This window comes from Cinclus cinclus, chromosome 7, assembly GCF_963662255.1.
Source record: "Cinclus cinclus chromosome 7, bCinCin1.1, whole genome shotgun sequence".
In the NCBI taxonomy this organism is placed as follows: Eukaryota; Metazoa; Chordata; class Aves; order Passeriformes; family Cinclidae; genus Cinclus; species Cinclus cinclus.
Window position 1 is genome coordinate 15,129,060 of NC_085052.1, and position 17,807 is coordinate 15,146,866.

The 17,807-nt window shown below is 37.2% G+C and overlaps 1 protein-coding gene across 1 annotated transcript in view; it reads left to right on the forward strand.

The window, feature by feature from the left end:
* The window catches only part of BLNK (B cell linker), a 90,085-nt gene that overhangs the window by 2,118 nt on the left and 70,160 nt on the right, over positions 1-17,807 (forward strand). Inside the window, exon 2 of the mRNA XM_062496298.1 lies at positions 2,606-2,668. Coding sequence (XP_062352282.1) covers positions 2,606-2,668 — 63 coding nt within the window. The remainder of the gene's footprint in view (positions 1-2,605; positions 2,669-17,807) is intronic.

The following is a 17,807-nucleotide window of genomic DNA, read 5'->3' on the forward strand; positions in this document are numbered from 1 at the left end:
GCATCTTTCAGGACTGCCTGAAAACCAGAGAATAAATACATAGTACTGTTGATTAAATTCTGCCTTGAAATACCAGACCCTGTTTCTGCCCCAGCACAACACTTTTACCTGATGAAACACAAGTCACCCAGAAAAAAACATTACATTTCCCAAGTGTTTGACTTGCAGCAGTGGAAGGCAAGAGCTACTACCACAGTGGCAGCTCTGCTCAGAAGGTAAAAATGGCAAAATATTTACTATGCAGATATACATTTACATCTCTTAGATCTAAACAGTTGTAGTTAGGTATCAAAATTCACTGGATGCTTTGTGAATTTTATTTCTCATGCACTTCAACTACCCTTACAAATGAAGTTTTCATGTCAGAGAGTAGTCTCAGAAAAAGCAGCTATTAGTGTTTCTGAAGTACTTGGATGATACAGAGTGCTGTAGAACAGTTCAGATTTTTAAAAAATCATTCTGGGTTCAGAGAAGGTTTTGAGTACTGTGCAATACAGGCACACAAGGTAGATAAGCAGTGAGCACTGAACAGAAAACAATATATTGATCTTCAGGAAAATAATATCAGCTTTCATATTCTGTGACTGAGGCTGGGTATTGTAGAAGAGGTATATTCATATTAATGCCACAATATATATGCAAAATGGGTATGTACATATGTACCATGCAATTTTACTATTTTCTTAAATTTAAATGTCTTAATGATACAGATTTTTCTGTGTCATAAATACAAAAAAATCTTAACTGGCCATTCTGTAAAGTGTTTCCAGCCTCACAAAAGGCATTTTTTATAAAATCAACACCTTAACTACTAAAAAATAATTAACCACACAGATTTTGCATTTTCTCTCATAAATAAGTGAAGATAGTAACGGAGACCTGTTAGCCATGTGGATGTGCCTCACTGTCATCTTGCATCTATGCTATAATTGCACCAACACTGAAATATTCCATGTTGTGCTCAGAGTTTATCTACTTGGCCTCCATTTGCCACATAGTCTGGTCCCTCTCCTAGTACCGATCTTAACATACTTGTAAGAAAAGTTAATGCAATCTCAAGAAAACTAAAGGTTCCACGGTCATCACTAACCACCAGCAGCAAGACACCCACTTGCCTGTGCATTTACCCATGTTAAAAGAACAAATTTCCCCTTACATGAAAGCTTGATTAATAGCATGATTAAAGCTCAAAGGCATCTCATCAAGCCAGTAACTGGAGATAGAAGTAGAAACTAGAAATAAATGGGCAAAAGCCAAGAGAAGTAGAGTGCACAGCCTTGATTCTTTGTCTCTCCACCAACACCAGTGCAACTGATGGCAAATTAACACAATCCACAACCACTGGTCCAACAACCACAGTGAGCCTCTCCTTTGAATTGTGATCTATTCTGTACTGCAAATAAGCAGGACTCTCACAGCCATAGTAGGAAAAAAATCCCCAGGCATATCAGCTAACAGGCCAAAAAATATGACTATATGAACAGGACATTTGCATATCAAAAAGTAGATAAAATACACATTGAATATTTCAGCATAATCAGCTTTAAGTAGTCTGGAAATACAGAATTATCTTAGGAAAGCCACAGAGCTATGTCTATGAGAAGAACTTATTGCATTAATATTTCTCTGTTAGCATCTGATTTGGTCACTACTGGTACAAACGTTTACATCTAAGCATTACAAATACTAAAATCCATTTTGAGAGTAGTACATTCTTAAAGAAAATATTTCTAAATTTTTTGCCACTTTCTATGTATAATAGTAATAGTAATGTCTTCTAAAAGCCACATTAAGCCATCTAAAACACCTTGAGATTTTTGGGATATTTTCAGTCACCTGATCCATTCTTTTTGACTTTTTAATAAAAAATCTGATGTGTCCATTTTTTTTCCAAAATACTATTCAGTAGTTAGTTTATTTCTAGATGCAGTATTTCTGGACATTCTGGTTTCACTTTAATTTATAACTAACATTAACTCTAGTAAAAAAAAAAAAAAAAAAAATAAAAACCCCACCACAATTACCACAATCATATTACAGAAATAAAATACTGTTTCTGAACCTGAATTCTTTCCAGCAATACCCATCATCATGGTAAGTGCAAGACACAGCCCAGATATCTGGTGCTGAAGCTGAGTAGCCACCAGAGCAAACAGAGATTGGTAAACAGGCATGTGGGATGATGACATGGCTACTGATGAACTTTTGCCTCAGGATACCTTTTAACCTGCATCTAATTCTGGCTTCTTATCCCATAGCAATCCACAGTATTTCTGTTGGGCTCTTTGCTCCATTTACATTATATTTGCTGCTTCATAATTTCTTCTTCTACTACTACTTCTTCATAATTTCTTCTTCTACTCCATTCACAATTTCATTAGCCCTTTATCCCCTGTTATCTTTCTTCCTAAGAAAGAGGTAATACCATGTCTTCTCTTACATCAAAGTCACTGCCTAAGCATTAGAGTTACTCAATATTCTCTTCCTAATTATCCTTGTCAAGTAGTTCCACAACCTTAAGTATTTCAGCATGGAAATAATTAGTTTGTTTACAAATGTCAAGTTACATACTATAGTAATAATCTTGTCTTTTTTCTCATCTCAGTTTGGAATGCCTGAATCTGCCGAGGTTGTAGAAAAACTGGGCATGAATGGATCTCATTTCTTGGTAAGGAAATATTCCATAAGCGCTCTCATTCAGGTGTGTTTCAGTATGAGGATTGTATTCCTTACAGTGGCAGGAAATAACCTGAAATTTTCTTTCTTTTTACACACTTCATCAATTGCTTTGATTTTGCATTTTAGTGGGTTGATTTACACCCTCTGACTTGAGGAATCCCCCTGCACAAAAGAAATCCCAGTCAGCCTTCCCCTGCTCCAGAGAAAGGGCCAGTATAATCAGCCATCAGCATACAGGCATGGCAGAGGACACCTCATGAAATATAAGGAGGTTATGGGGTTTTTTAACAATAAAGATATTTTAAAGCCATCATTTATGTAAAAGCTTTTTCATAAGACTTGCATGATTAAGAACATTTACCAGGACAGAATTGTACATAAATTCTATATAAAAGTTTGGAGATACTGGAAACAATGCCTGAAAAATCTGATAATGTCCTTTCCTGACCTCTGTAGAATTTTTTGTATTAATGTGTTTAATTGATTACAACCAATTAGGAGAGAGAACTAAAATAACTCCTAGAATGGCACCAATTCCTCTACCAATAATTCCACTTGTGTAGTCATTGAAGTAAAAATTCCTTAAAATCTATTTTAAAGGCAAAATTATTGTTATGGTGCATTTATGCACTGCAGAGGTATTATATTTGCTTGGCAATTCATTGCTCAACAGAACTGTTTCCTGGGTGCATCAAGAGTTATACCTGCTGTTTATGCTAACAAGAGCTTCAGTGCTGCAACATGACTCATGAGACTGCAGGTGCAGCACGGCCACAGAGTAAAAGTGGGTTTTACCAACAATTCATACTCATGTAGTAGGATATAACAAAACTGTCAAATACGCACTGATTCCTGTCATGTTCATCCATTATAAGCTGGATCACTAAATGTGCTGCAGTCTCCACCCTGGATGAGAGGCAGTGAAGTTAAAGCTAAGGGTAGTTTGGTGGCTTCCTGTGGCTCTGCAAATAAAGCTCTGCAGCAGCAGTGGATTGAGAAGTAACTTCAGATGTTAGTGGTAACCTATTCAAAACACAAGTGAAAAAAGTAAGGAGAACAATGGATGACCTTTGGTGACAGTCTGAGATACAAAAGTAGTATGATTAAAAATGAAAGCATTTACTGGTATGTTGTCCCAACTATGTAGTCTCTTAAAAATACCTTTAAAGATTATTTTGCACTGCAGAAAACATGGCATTATACATGTATAGTCTCTAATGGAATTGTTCAGTAGCATTGTCAACATGATAAATCTGCATGCTTGAAACAGAATTAATTATGACAATACTAAAAAAAATTCCAATACCTATATTTTGCTATCATTAATAGCCTTATTTGTGTAATTGTAAGATGCTGTTCTCCTATGCACAAGCTAAGCCTTATGTAAACGTAAAAGTAATTAAATCAACAGCCAAGTTTTTTATTCCAAGCTCCTAGCATAATATATGAGAAATCTGTACAATGCCAGAAATGTTCCTTATCTGCTACAAAGTGTGTTTTAGAAAGCCCTTAGTAGAGCTACCTTAGCAATATACAACAGAGTAACCAGATGTCAGACATTTCCACTCAGAAAATCTGAGTTTCCTTCTACATGACTTATAGCAGATCATGATTCCCTACCTGATCTACTGTTCCGTATAGAGATGTTCCGAATTCAAAAATCCCAAAAATCCTGAAGCTGTTATGTGCCTGTTAAGTCATTCAAAGTTACATGAATATTTAGATACAGATCTGGTTTTGCTATGAGATCTGTCAGGAATCATTGGAAAGTGAAAATTCCTTCCAGCCCGGCAGATAAAGAAAAGAGCAACACTATGGTATCTGACATAAGAACACGGTGAGCTTCTCCCACTGCATGTCCAGAGAGGCCCAAATGACTGCTTTACATTTGCATGGGCTGAAAAATTGTCCATCCCAGCTGCAGAAGGCACATCCGAGCCCCTGTGAAGGCAGCGGGGGCAGCCCAAGGGGAGCCACCCCAACACCTACCTGTGCCACCCTTCCCAATTCCCAGACAAGCCCTCCTTCTCACTGTGTGACTCCTCCAGCCTGCCCCAAACCCCTGCTATGGCACTGACACCTTCAGCACACACAGTACAGGTGGCTTGTGCAAGTAAGATATGCCAAAATCCAGAAGTGGTGCCAGATCACTTCTAGGTAGCACTGGAGGGAAGCTTTCCTGGAAAGAAAGATCTGCAGCCAGCACACTGCACTTTTATCAAAGATATAAACACCAACCCACCAGATGTGCCTTTATTTCCTGTTTTTCCAGTGAGGGTGCTCATCGTTTTAATTTTTCCAAAGAGGAATGTTGTTAAATGTTGGGAAAATGCCGCAGAAGAAAATTATCCTAAAGCCTGCCACTGAACTAACACAAAACTACTTATGGAGCCATCCTGCACAAAATCCTGCCAAATGCAAAGTGCATTTTATTTCAAAGTGAATCAAACATCTAGCAATACAAAGGTCTTTTTGAAGTTTGAAGTGTTCAGAGTCTTGGAGACATTATAGCCACAAAACCTGTGATAAGTTTGCCACAACACCTTAAATCAATTTGACTGTCTTCAGAATAGAAATAATCAACATTTATATGGTCATTTCTTTGAATATTTCTTGCCTTTGAGTGGCTAAAAAACAATCATTTTTATGGTAATATCATATTCTGTTTTATAAACATACTGAGCATCCAACTGAACTTTTATAGGAAACTAAATTACATGCATTTCATAAAAATTTAGAAGTAATAGCTCTTCCTTTACACTTCTGTAGAATCTAAAAACACGAAAGGGTGGTATATTAGATCTGAAGTGTACCATGCAGTTTCATTTTTCATCAATAGTACCATACTTGTGATAGTTACTCAATATGCAGGTCACATCTGAGTGATGCTAATCTAGTCCTAATGTGCAAATCAGCATTAAGCCACAGCTGCATTGCACAGAGCATATTATATTCTGTCTTGCTTTTTAATGTCTGAACTTGCTACACTGTGCTCCTGCTTTTCAGTTCCCTCGACGTGTAGATTGCTTGTTTGGTGCTTTTTTATTTAATTCTGTTTTGAATTCCCAGCGACAGATTGAAAAAGATATAAAAACAGTGAAGTTTTACTTGAACTTCAGAACTGAAAATAGAAAACTTTCTTATTGGATTTGTATATAGAAATTTACTAAAAGAAATTTAAACACAGAAAAAAATGGTCAGACATTGATTCTAAACTGCTTTCATGTATTTCTCCTCTTTCTTGCTCTTTCAAAATGTGTTTTGAATTGCATGGCTGGAATAGGAATGCCCTGGAGAAAACCAGAGCCATGTTATTCACAAATACTCTACTGGGGACTTTTGAATAATATTTAGAAATTGAACCTGTGTCTTCCTGTGGGAGATTCCTGACTCCCTGCCAGTGCAAAACGCTGCCAGAGCTTGTCAGGTTCAACTCACTGAGCCTGTCCTTTGACATCCATTTCTGTCAGCATTGCTACCGAGGAAAAGCAGCTCTTGTCCAGAAAAAGCAAACCCCTGTCTCACTTGGGTGCTCCCTCCCATCCCTGCAATTGCAGGAGCAGCAGACAGGAAAGGACAGGAACCACATCTGCTTTCAATAGTGACCACAGCAACCAAACACACCACACCTAGAGCTCCTCTGTTGCTATTTGAACTCTGCAGAGTTCCACCTTCCCTGGTTTCAGCTAAGAGTATTTCCCAATGATAGGAGTGATATTTTCACAGCATGAGATAAGGGAACAGGTGGAAAGACATTAAAATTAGTTTAGATGGCTTGGATATCTGCTTGAAAAAAGATAACCAGCATCAGGTTCTGTTCAGATTGCTCTGACATTCACCCCTGTATATTTAGTTTTATAAATAAAATTCAGACCATGAATGCCTTGAGTTTCCAGAGAGGAGGAAAAATTATTTTCTAGGTCCTATATAAACAAAAGAAATTAAAGACTTACTAAGTACATTCTTATAAGCTCATTCTTCTGGGAAAGAGCCAGAAGAGTCTTGTTATGTTTTCCCTGGGTGTCAAGCAAGCAGAGAAAGCTTAGGTAATGTCAAAGAAACACGGTCCCAGTTGCAGGTACTGTCAAGTCCCACCCTTGGGCTGGCTGTTGACACTTGAATGCCACAGGGTTTAACAATATACTGCATATCTCAGACAGTCATAAAATAAGCTTTTTGCAACGACACAAAATCTTTAATATTAAATTTTTGCATACTCAATTGTTTTGGAAGTAGAAGTGATGTAGGCATTGTTTGTCCTGCCTTTGGCAAGTGCACAAGGTTACCATGGCAAAAAAAGGATTGCTCATCACAGAAAACTGATGTTACAAAAATACATATCTTCAGCTACAAAACTAAATTAGGCCATGTAACTGCATTAATTTTGCTGCATTTTTACACAATTTTTATTGCTCTGACATTGTTGTCTCCTATTTATCTACCATCTCCCACCTTCCCCATCACCTTACCCCTTTGCATTTCACAGTGACTGAGCCTCTCTTCACCCACTCCCCTTTAAACCTCCTTGCCTTCAGTGCCTTCCAGCACCTTCCAAGGAGCTTTGTTTCTGCTCCTCTTTTAGCCAGGGTCCTCCTTCCCTTTGCTCCTTAATAAGGTTTTATTGGTCATGGATTGAAATTTCTCCTGCTGACATCCCTCATGGACTTACACTCCTTCAGGCTTTCCTCATTTCCATTCTTCACAGATGTAAAAGTCTCCTATCAGAGGCAGCAGAAGTGCCTTAGATATCAAAAGTATTTTTTCAGAAACACCTTAATTTCCAGGTATTTCTAGAGACTGCTCACTTTCTCAATGAAGAGTGGTTAGTAGTAGGAGCTGGGCACCTTAAGAGGCTGGTCTCCCATGTGCAAAGAGAAGTGATCTTAGCACGTATCCCTTTAGCAAGACTTTGAAATCTTTATCCCTTAACAGACTTTGAAAACACAGTTAAAATAAAACTGTTTAATGAAAATTTTCAGGGCAGGAAGAAACTGAAAATTTCTTCTCCAGGGAGATGGATGGAAAGCATTAAAAGAGAAGGCAGAAAACACAAGGAGTAGAGCAGTGCAAGCTTTGCCCCCCAGCATTCTTGCAGAGGTGCACTGGGGGGCTGAGCAAAGGGACAGGTAAGAACAACTCCCTGGGTCACCCTGAACATCAGCAGCTGCCAAATCCAGAGGACTTTGGTTCTGTTTCTTACTGTTTCTAACCAAATAGGAAATAGCTTCTGAAAGCAGAATCAGTTACTCAGAGTCATTTCAAGAAGAAGAAAATGATAAGAACATATCTTAGAAAGGAGACAAATGCTGTTTAACTTATCACATAACTAGAAGTAAAGAGTCACCTTAAAGGGACATGGGCTAAAAGGAAGTTATTTTACATCTAAGCACTTCTGCTGCTGATCAATCATCTTCAACCAGGTCATAAGGTACAAGGGTACTACACCTTCATATATTATCAAAGCATAAGGCAATTGTAAAGTAAGAGCAAAAAAATGCATATTTATCTTTATTCCTAAAAAAAACCACAAAACAAAACACAAAAAAAACCCTAAGCAAATATGAAGCTGGATTACTGAACACAAGTAGATATAATTTCTGAAATCTAGGGCACTGTGAAGATATGCATCATTCCTGCCACACGAGAACACAAGTGATTTTAGCTATCATGTTGTTAGTTAAACATATATGAATATTAGCAAATAAAACATTCAAATTATTAGACTGAGATGCAAAGTCAAACATCATTATCACTGGATTCCCATGATTGTTAGCTTAGAAACTGAATTTCATCCAATCATTTTGAATTATTTTCCTGCCACGATTTTCAAATATCTCAAAAGCAACTTAATAAAACTGTCTAATGTCATAATCCAGTAACAGAATCCCTCAGTAAAAAATTCTGAGTCCATGAAAAAATATTTATTGCAGGAGTGGCCCCTTATATTTTTTCCTGTGACAGAAGAGGATTTCTGGCAGCAGCATTTGGAATATGAATAGAAATAATCTGAACTTTGTTTGTTTGTTTGTTTTATGCAGTAGTTGCAAAGGATGCAAAGTGCTTGTCAGCTTTCCAGTTTTAAGCTCCAGCACACGACAATTCAATCAAATTCTAAATGTCATGATGGTCATAATTACATTAAATATGGATTAAAGGAATATCTTTTGACACAGAATTCTTTGTTGATAATTTTAAATGTTAAGTTTTGTGTACCTTTCAAGTTCAGGGAACATGAAAAAGAATGTTAGAAGTTGTGGAAATTAAGTCACTGTGTCAGCTTCTAACATGGATTTTGTAAGCCCTTAACTGAAAAACAGGAAACTCCAGAGAGCCTTGGGCTTTGTAATTTTTCATTTCCTCCTGTTTCTGTTTCGTTCAAGTATCCTAGTTATAAAAGTACACTCCCTCTTTTGAGACTTTGTGATTGCATGAATCTTCAGTTTGGTTGCTTTTGTACTCTTTCCCTCATGAAAGATCAGGAGATTTTATAATGTGTGTAAGCTGCTTGACAGCACTAATGTCCAAAATCATCAGTAATGTTTAAAAATCGAGCCAGAAACTATAATCACTCTCCCATTGTTAAATACCAGCTGCTAACCATTTCAGAAATCTACTAGCATGCCTAATCGGAATTTAGTCCTTCTGCTTTCACATTACCTGTTTCCAATACAAAGCCATAAATTCCTAATTCTCCACTCTTTACTTCATCCTGAAAGGGGTGGGTAAAGAGGGGACCACAGTGCTCTTAACCTGAGAGATATTTCCAAAAGCTTCTGGGAAAATGCCCTTTTCTGCAGTAAAGACTAAAGCCAGCTGAATATTAACAATTCTTATGAGAAAGCATGAACAAGATTAAAAGCTGATGTTGTAGAGGATCTTTTCCAGGACAACTCTCAACTCTAGGAAAGGTCTCAGTTGGTTTGGAAAGGTGAATACATATAGAGTTCCATGGAAAACAAGAAAATCCTGTGAGAACCAGACAATACAGCAGGGAGAGAAGACTCCTTGGGAATAGGTGGGAGAGAGTCTGATGTTTTAAATTGTCTGTGTCTACTTAGTCCAAAAAGGGAGGAACTCATCAGTCTTCTATGTAAAAATGGGATTGCATTGACAGCTGATTATAGTTTAAGTTTCTATTGCAAACAGAGGGAACCTGGAAAGGCCTCAAATATTAACATTTTGAGGCACTGGGTGATGTTAGCACCAAAATGAGATAAATTTCTAAGGAGATGTTTTCTTAATCCAAGAACTAACTAGAGTCCTAAATGCAGACATCAAAGACAGCTAGAAACTATTGAAAAAAAAATTAAAGGAACTTCCACTTAAATTTATATATATAAAAGGCTGTGAAAGGAACACCCTTTCATTGAAACCTGTCTGGATACTGCAACTACAAAGCTACTAATTGTAAACTGACATGAATGAAAGAAAAATAAGTACACTGTTACCCCCACAGGACATCCACAGTGGTGTTATGTGAGGATCATTATGCCAGGACAGTTCTGCTGGTAGATTTTCACTTAGACACCCTTGGAGCCCAAGATTTAGATGCAACCTGAGCACATTTTGCTAATGCTGACTGAGCCATTATGGCTGAATTTAAAAGCTTAAGGCACCTAAACTGAAAGTCCATGAAGTCTGCAATGCAAGGTTATAGAAAGTAGAAGCATTGAGGAAGTTGCTAAGTATCAGGGAGTTCCCCTCAGTAAAATGAAGCCACCCTGGGTTTTTTTACAGGATGGCATCTGCTCTGAATAAGCATGATGCTAAGTGGAAGGATAAAAAAAAGCAGAACAGGAACACCAAGCCTATAGGTTGCTAGTAATGTAGTGACTTCTGAATTTCAGGGTAATATTGTCTTTAATTAAAAATGATCAGCAGATGGCTTGCATGACCTGTCAGTTATCAGCATACTCCTATGAGCAAAAGCTTCCAGCCATGCCTAGAATGGCTCAAAAGGCACTATTAAATAACTATCAATCTTTCTATATCTAAAAACTCATGGAATTTGCCCACATTAAAAAATAAAAACAAAACACACACAAATGCAATTGCAGAGATCTTGCATGAGTTTTCCCAGTGCCAATTTCATGCATCAGTGCAGACCTTACATTGGGGAATCCGGCTTGAAGTTTGGGTTGGATTGCTGGGAAACCACATCACACACTGGTGCTCTGGAAGAGGCATGTTGGAAAGAATTTAGAATTCCCAGAGGTTCTACAAAACCAGTGCTTAGAAGAATAAGAATTTCAATCATTTCATGTATTTTAGGCCCCTGGAATACTGAAGAGTAAACTCTATCCAAAAATTCACATAAGTGTGTCAAATGCAGAAACACAGCTTCTATTTGTAGGGTATTTGATTTTCTCTAGGCACTCTTACATGCAGCATTTGGTTTTACATTAATAATCAGATAGGCAAAAAATTCCTACAAAAGATATTATAAATTCTTTATTAATATTCTTTCAACCTGCTATAGATTTTCATTTTGTTTCTTTGCTTTTCTATTTATTTCCTCCAATGTTCCTGTGTAGCTGGGCTTTTTCACTTAACAGCTTAACTCTTCTGTCCCCTGCTAATTGAATGCAATTTACACTTTTAGAAAGTGTTATTATCTGCATCCATTGCAACAGAGCCCTTGAAAAGAATAAGACTGGGAATTATTAAAACCTTACAAATGTCATGGGGTTGATTTCTCATGGCATGACCCTGACAGAGTAAAAACTTGATTTTCTATCAAACTTACTTAAATGTCCCATTAGATATCTAGAACATCTAATCAGCATAATATGAGTAGGCAGGGTGCTTAACCATCTGAATGTAGGATGAGATACAAATGAATTGAACAAGTCATACAATTTTTCGGTTAAGAAAAAATACAGGCATTAGACTACAAACATATGTTATCTATTTATAGCTGACAACCTATTTTACTAACTCAGAACTACTCAAGGCAAATGCTGACATTTGCCTTTAACCCCTAGTTTCCTGTGAAGGGAAAAATGCAACACTTCATTTGCGTTTTAAATTGTCTGGGTCCTGTAGCACATAAAAAGCAGATGAGAGAAAGGTCCGTATGAGCCAGAATCACATTGTAATTGAAAGAGACTCTTCACTGGAATAAACCAACCAATCTTAAAACCTCATTCTTTTACCTGAATGCTTTTGATTCAGGTGGTTTCAGAGTATCTGAAATGCATCTGTACAAACGCAACACCGAATTTAGAAGAGGCAGTAGGAAAAGAGGGCAAATAAATTCTGTAATAGTATCATCCCCAAAGCCCAGGGTTTATTTGCTCACATATACACTTTCCAAACAGAAAGTCCTCTCCTGACAAAATTTCAATGTTTTTTAGAACTGTACCATGCATTATTTATGGTGTTATCATTTCTTCCTTTTCCCTGTCCAATTAAGTATTCTTGAACTTGACAGTGTAGAGCTACATTTTTCTGTTGGGTCTTGAAGGACTTTTGTGACTGCACTCATGAATAAATTCAGAAATATATAAAACTGAGGAACTCAACAATTAGGTCATAGGAGGTTTTTCTCTTTTCCTATGTTTTTCATCACAACACAAACCACCACATTAGTTCCAAATGCAAGAAATAGCCATTTGGTCAGCACAGATAAAACTGGCATCATTTGATATTGGCAGACAATAGCTGAATTTCAACAACATAACATGAAGTGTGGTTACAACATCAAGAGTTTCTTGGATAAGATTTTGCCTTTGTTGAGCTTCAGCTTGAAGTAACCCTGATTCATGAATTTTAATCAGCTAAAGCCAAACAGAGCTGCTTTTGTCATGATAAACAATGCCCAGATTCAGTGACACTCTGCAAAAGCCTGGTTATCAGTCAGGTCAACAACTTCTCCAACATGCACCATCTGATCTTGGGCACCTCACACATCTGAATGAGCTTCGGATTCCCTCTCACACATGGATAATAGTGAGAAGCCACAGTCATTTTACAAACATATTAGAGTAGGAAATGCCAGGGTCTCTTACTTGGCAGGTTATGCAAAAGAAGGAAAAATATAATTTTTCTTCATTTAAGTATTCTAAAAGACATCTGGTCATACTATGCAGGTATACTATTTGGCTGGGTAATTACAGTCACACATAAAAAGCTAAGAAAGTACTAAGTAAAAATAAAATTTACTTTTATTACTTAAGGTTTATTTTGCTGGAATAAAAATAAAACACTCCTGTTTATGTAGGAGGTACACACTGCTATGGATTATTTCATCAATTTATAAGGACAAGTTCCTAAATTGATTTTGTTTTCTCAGTCTGCATGTCTGAAGTTTTAAACCTGTGCTTCCTGCCCCTCCAATAAAAATAAGTCAATGTAAAATACAGATTTAGCAACAATAGCCATCCATTTAATCACCACCTTAAACTATTATGGAGTTGAATTTTTTTTCATTGTTTACACCTTTATTGCACCAGAAATAGCTACAAGTAGTTGGGACCTATAACTGAGGTAATATGGAATTATATGGTCATGGCTAGCAGCTTTAGTCACTGGAATAAATGTGGAAAGCCATGCTAAAAAATAGTACTTTGAGTATTTCTTGAACTATGAAGAAACTTAAGTAATCCAAATTGCCTGGTTTTATCAAAAAAAGCTATTTTATTTTGCTCCTGGTCAATTAAAAAAAGAACTGGATTCACATTGACACATTTAACACAGTGGGGGATTGATTAACTTCTAATAAACAAACCATTTGCCAGCAACTGATAATTGACATATCAAAATTCAAGTGTTCTCTCTTTTTGTGTTCTTTTCTTGTTTTACAAGTCTATATATCCCATGGTAAGGATGACTGTTATGTAACATAATCATCCATTACTGTCTCTTGACTTTCACAAATCATCAAATCATTTAGAGAGCAGCATGATTTTTTTTATTATTGCTCAGTGTTCATACAATTCCAAGTTTGCTTCTGCATGTAAACAACATTTCATGACCATCACTCTGCACTATAAAGTTATTTAAAGCCTTGATTAATGCATTTAATTTTAAAAATGGAAATATTCAGTCTAAGCTAAATTTCAGTATTAGTCAATGGTCTGAGGGTGAGAAAGGGACAGACAAACCAAAGTGATTTTTTTTCCTAAAAAGAAACTACTCCCACACACAGGGAAACTGGGGTTAGGAGAGTAATTTAAAGTTAACATGTTGGTCACTTTCATCTCAGCATAAATATCACTGGCTTCCAGATATTATAGTAATGACAGGCTAATATTAGAACTGTTCAAAAATATGTGCATTGTTTTCCTGGAATGAGCTTATTTTTGAAGCCATGTGAATCTTCAGAAATTACTAGGATGTGAAAGGATATTTGCATGTACAGTTTTGACCTCTTCTCTTGCTCTTTGCCTGTTAATATATCTCAGCTGGTTTGTCCTTTAACATTCCAAAACTTACAGTAGCTTTCAAAGCTCAACTTTTCTCAAAGAAAACATGCTGCTTTTCCTTTCTCCCTATACTCTGAACTCTGCACAAGCTTGGTAATAGATTTAAAGACATACTGCTCCAAAATGGTGCAATGGCAGCATACTGAAACTCAAGCGCTGTTTTATGAACTGCGAGGAAAGGAAAGAGTGTCTGTATGTCAGTGGAAATTTGGAATTTCTTGTAAGCATTTAATCTCAGCTATCAACAACTTGTTGGGTCATTGACTTATAAAGCCTTGAAACAAAAATATTTACTTTTAGACACTTAAAATATATATTCTGATATTTATTTCACTTCAAGAGCAATGCTTGCTAACTACTGTAATTTAAATTTCAAAAACTGGTACAAAAATATTTTTCTAAAGGAATTAATGTATATTTATATATAGTTGAAGAGTCACTTCAATGACATTTGGCATCGTTTTTATAACCCACACTAATCACCTTGCTCACAATTAATTTGGATCACTTCAAGAATGGACCAAAAGGAAGTCTGCTTCACATGCATTCCTGAACAGTACCTAATGCTATAAAGTCAATGCCAAATATACTAAGAGCAAGATTATAATATCTGAATAACCAGAAGGTTTGAGAACTTTAGAAGTAGACAAACTTCACTGACTACTGTGAAGTGTCAGAGAAAAAAAGATCGAATTTACATTTATGAAGATTCGTCACGCTGAAAGGGAAGGGAAAGATGCACATGCTGGGTACCCCAGGACCTTGATTAAATATACAGATCCAGCATGAAATCCAAATAAATAAATGTTTGTGTGTAAAGACCAAGCAGCAATACAGAAGTATATAAAAAAGGAAATACTGTATCACTTACATACTGATAGTCTGTACAGCAATATAAATATTGAACACAGGAACACCACAACTTCAACCTAATATGTTGAGTCCTGTATCCAAAACTGGATCTTTTTCCTATCAAAACCATCTAACAGTTTAAAATCTATTAGATAGATATATATCACTTGACAAATTGGTCATTATACTGTTAAATTTCCATGTAACAACAAAGGAGGTGAAAAATTTTCAAAGCACCTTTTTCTTTGCTTCTTTCTAACTGACACTAACTGTTCAGGTCTTGACAGCTAAAGTAAAAGGAAATCAAACCTCTCAAATTCAGTTATCCTGATAGCTATCCCCACAACATCTATCACTCAGAAGCATCATTAGCACCAGATGTGTTGCACTGACAGAAGATATTGTTGATTGCATTAAACCAGAAAATAATTAAACCATTTAAGCACACTAATAAATTTATTGACATCCCAGAAGACAGGATATTGGGGTGTGGGGGAAGGAATGCTCGATCTATAGGCTGTCTTTCAAATTTTCAAGCTGAGGAAAATAAAGCAGATGTTTAAATCAAATATCCTTAACCACTTTGTAGCCAATTACTTCCTGAGAAAGTGTGTAAAGCTCTTCCTGTCACTGGTTCACATTGAGTAATACTATACTAGCCTTTGTCTTTGCCCCTTCAAGATGTGGCTCTCAAAATCTGGGGCTGCACTGGCCATAAACCACTAAGCAACACCTGGTCTCTATCAAAGACCAGGAGAGAGGTGACTGCTCTGTGCTAGCTATACCTGTCCTCCTCCCCACCTTAGAAGTCTTCATTCAGACTCACTGCTGTGATCCAAAACAGATTTTGTTCATACTTTCAATGAAGATATTTACAGATGTAGTATGTGTAGTTGTTTTTCTGCAGGGGCAGAAATAGTTTCTTCTGTTTGAGCCAGAGCCACACATTGCATGCACGATTGCAAACAGTCTTTCCAACACATAACAGTTGTGAAGGCTGAGTTCTTGCAGCAACTTAGACCTGGCATGTGTGCTTCACAGTAACCGGTCTTAATTGTGATCAGTCTTGATACCTCTGCTGCTTACTTAAATTATCACTATTTGTGGTGTTTTGTCCTACTTGCAGTGACTGCCAACCAGCACCTTAGGGTCTACCTTTACACAAAGTTATTTCAGCCATTGAAATGCACCAGTTGTCTTGCTGATGGAGTCAGTGATTACCCACTATTAACAATATTGCTTGCTGTGGCTGAGATAAAGTGAATCAAGCAAACCAAGTACTCATTTTCAAGATGCCTACAGACACATTACATACTCGTGACTATGTGAATTAAACAGTATCTATACAGAATACATATAACCATTGAGATTATTAAAATCTAAACAATGGAACTAAAGCACTACCTCAAAAACCTAAACCAGTATCAAAGGAGGTAAATCTATTCCACTGTCCAGGGAGTACTTTCAAAGTCAAGTAGTTCAGCACATTTCCGTGTGGGCATTTGAAATCATTTTCTCAATGTAGATGCTCAAGGTGCTTATGAGGTGGTTTATTTCCAAAGAGAAGACAGCCAGCCTTTAAAGCATTTAGGGTAGACAGGCACATACTAAGCCACATTTGGTTTCCTGATTCAGTAAGAGCATTTATTCTTATAATTAAGATTTGCTTCTTCTAGTTCCCTTGATGAAATGTAATGTGCTTGCAATTATGCAGATATTCTTTCTTAATCTTTCAAGAATATATAGGTTTTGCTTTTAAGACTGCTGTTACAGCTTAACTATTGCTGACAGCTTCTGCCATAGTATTTGCTCTGAGAGGTAAGAGGATTCTCATACTCCTCCTCTACAGCTTTTTTGGTCTCAGCTGTTTCCCAGCACTTGTTGTTCTAATTGTTTTTGTCTAGATGCAGGAAAGCAGAAGGCAGCTGATTCTGCCGGCAGTGTCAGCAGGAAGCACATCTGCAGAGTTCCCAGGCCCCTGGCCAGCAGGGGAGAGCTAAAGTTCCAATGTCACTCACTTTTTGGGATGCTCCAAGATTGGTCCCACTGCTCTCAACAGCCGGACACACCTGGGGAACACCTGTATTTAGTTATTTGACTTGTACAGCAGCAGTTAAAGATTATGACTTAACTTGCCCTAAGAAAGAAGAGTCCTTGCCAGTCTCAGCTACCAGTGACCTGAGAACTGATTCTGATGGGCTATTTCCTGTTGTCATTTTCAGTGTCTCTCACAAGAGCAGGATGGAAAGTCAGTACCCAGAAAACTGAGTTTTGTATTTCAGTGCAATGCACAGAGCGTCTTGCACCGACTCAGCCTCAGCCATTGTTTACAGGCATGACTCTATATGCTAACTCAATATTCAAAGACTGAAAACATCACCATCACAACCATTTTAGCACTTGCTTCCTCTCATTCCCTTAGTAAGCAAATTAGATGAACTGAAGGGACTTTTTCATACTTGCAGAGATGTCTGCTCACTTACGGAAATACCAAATAGCAAAAATAGATTGTTTCAATAGGAAAGATGAACTAGAAAGAAACTGCACATAATCACACAGCCAAGGAATAGTCTTTGTTTTCACAGCATAAGCTCGACACAGAAGGGCACCACTTGACTCAAATCACCTGCATGCAGTTACTGGAAGTGGACTCAGGTAGTTGGAAGCAGCAGCTGGCCTCAGACCTGGTTCAGCCCTGACAAAGGCAAGGTTATTAACAGAAGCTGACAGTGTCAATTCTGCTCTATGTCACCATTAAACTGGGTCAACAGCATATTGCACTTACACCTTGGGCTGAGTCCTGAGGAAAAGTCAGGTCTTAAAGTACCAGGTCTGCTTCTAGCAGGACTC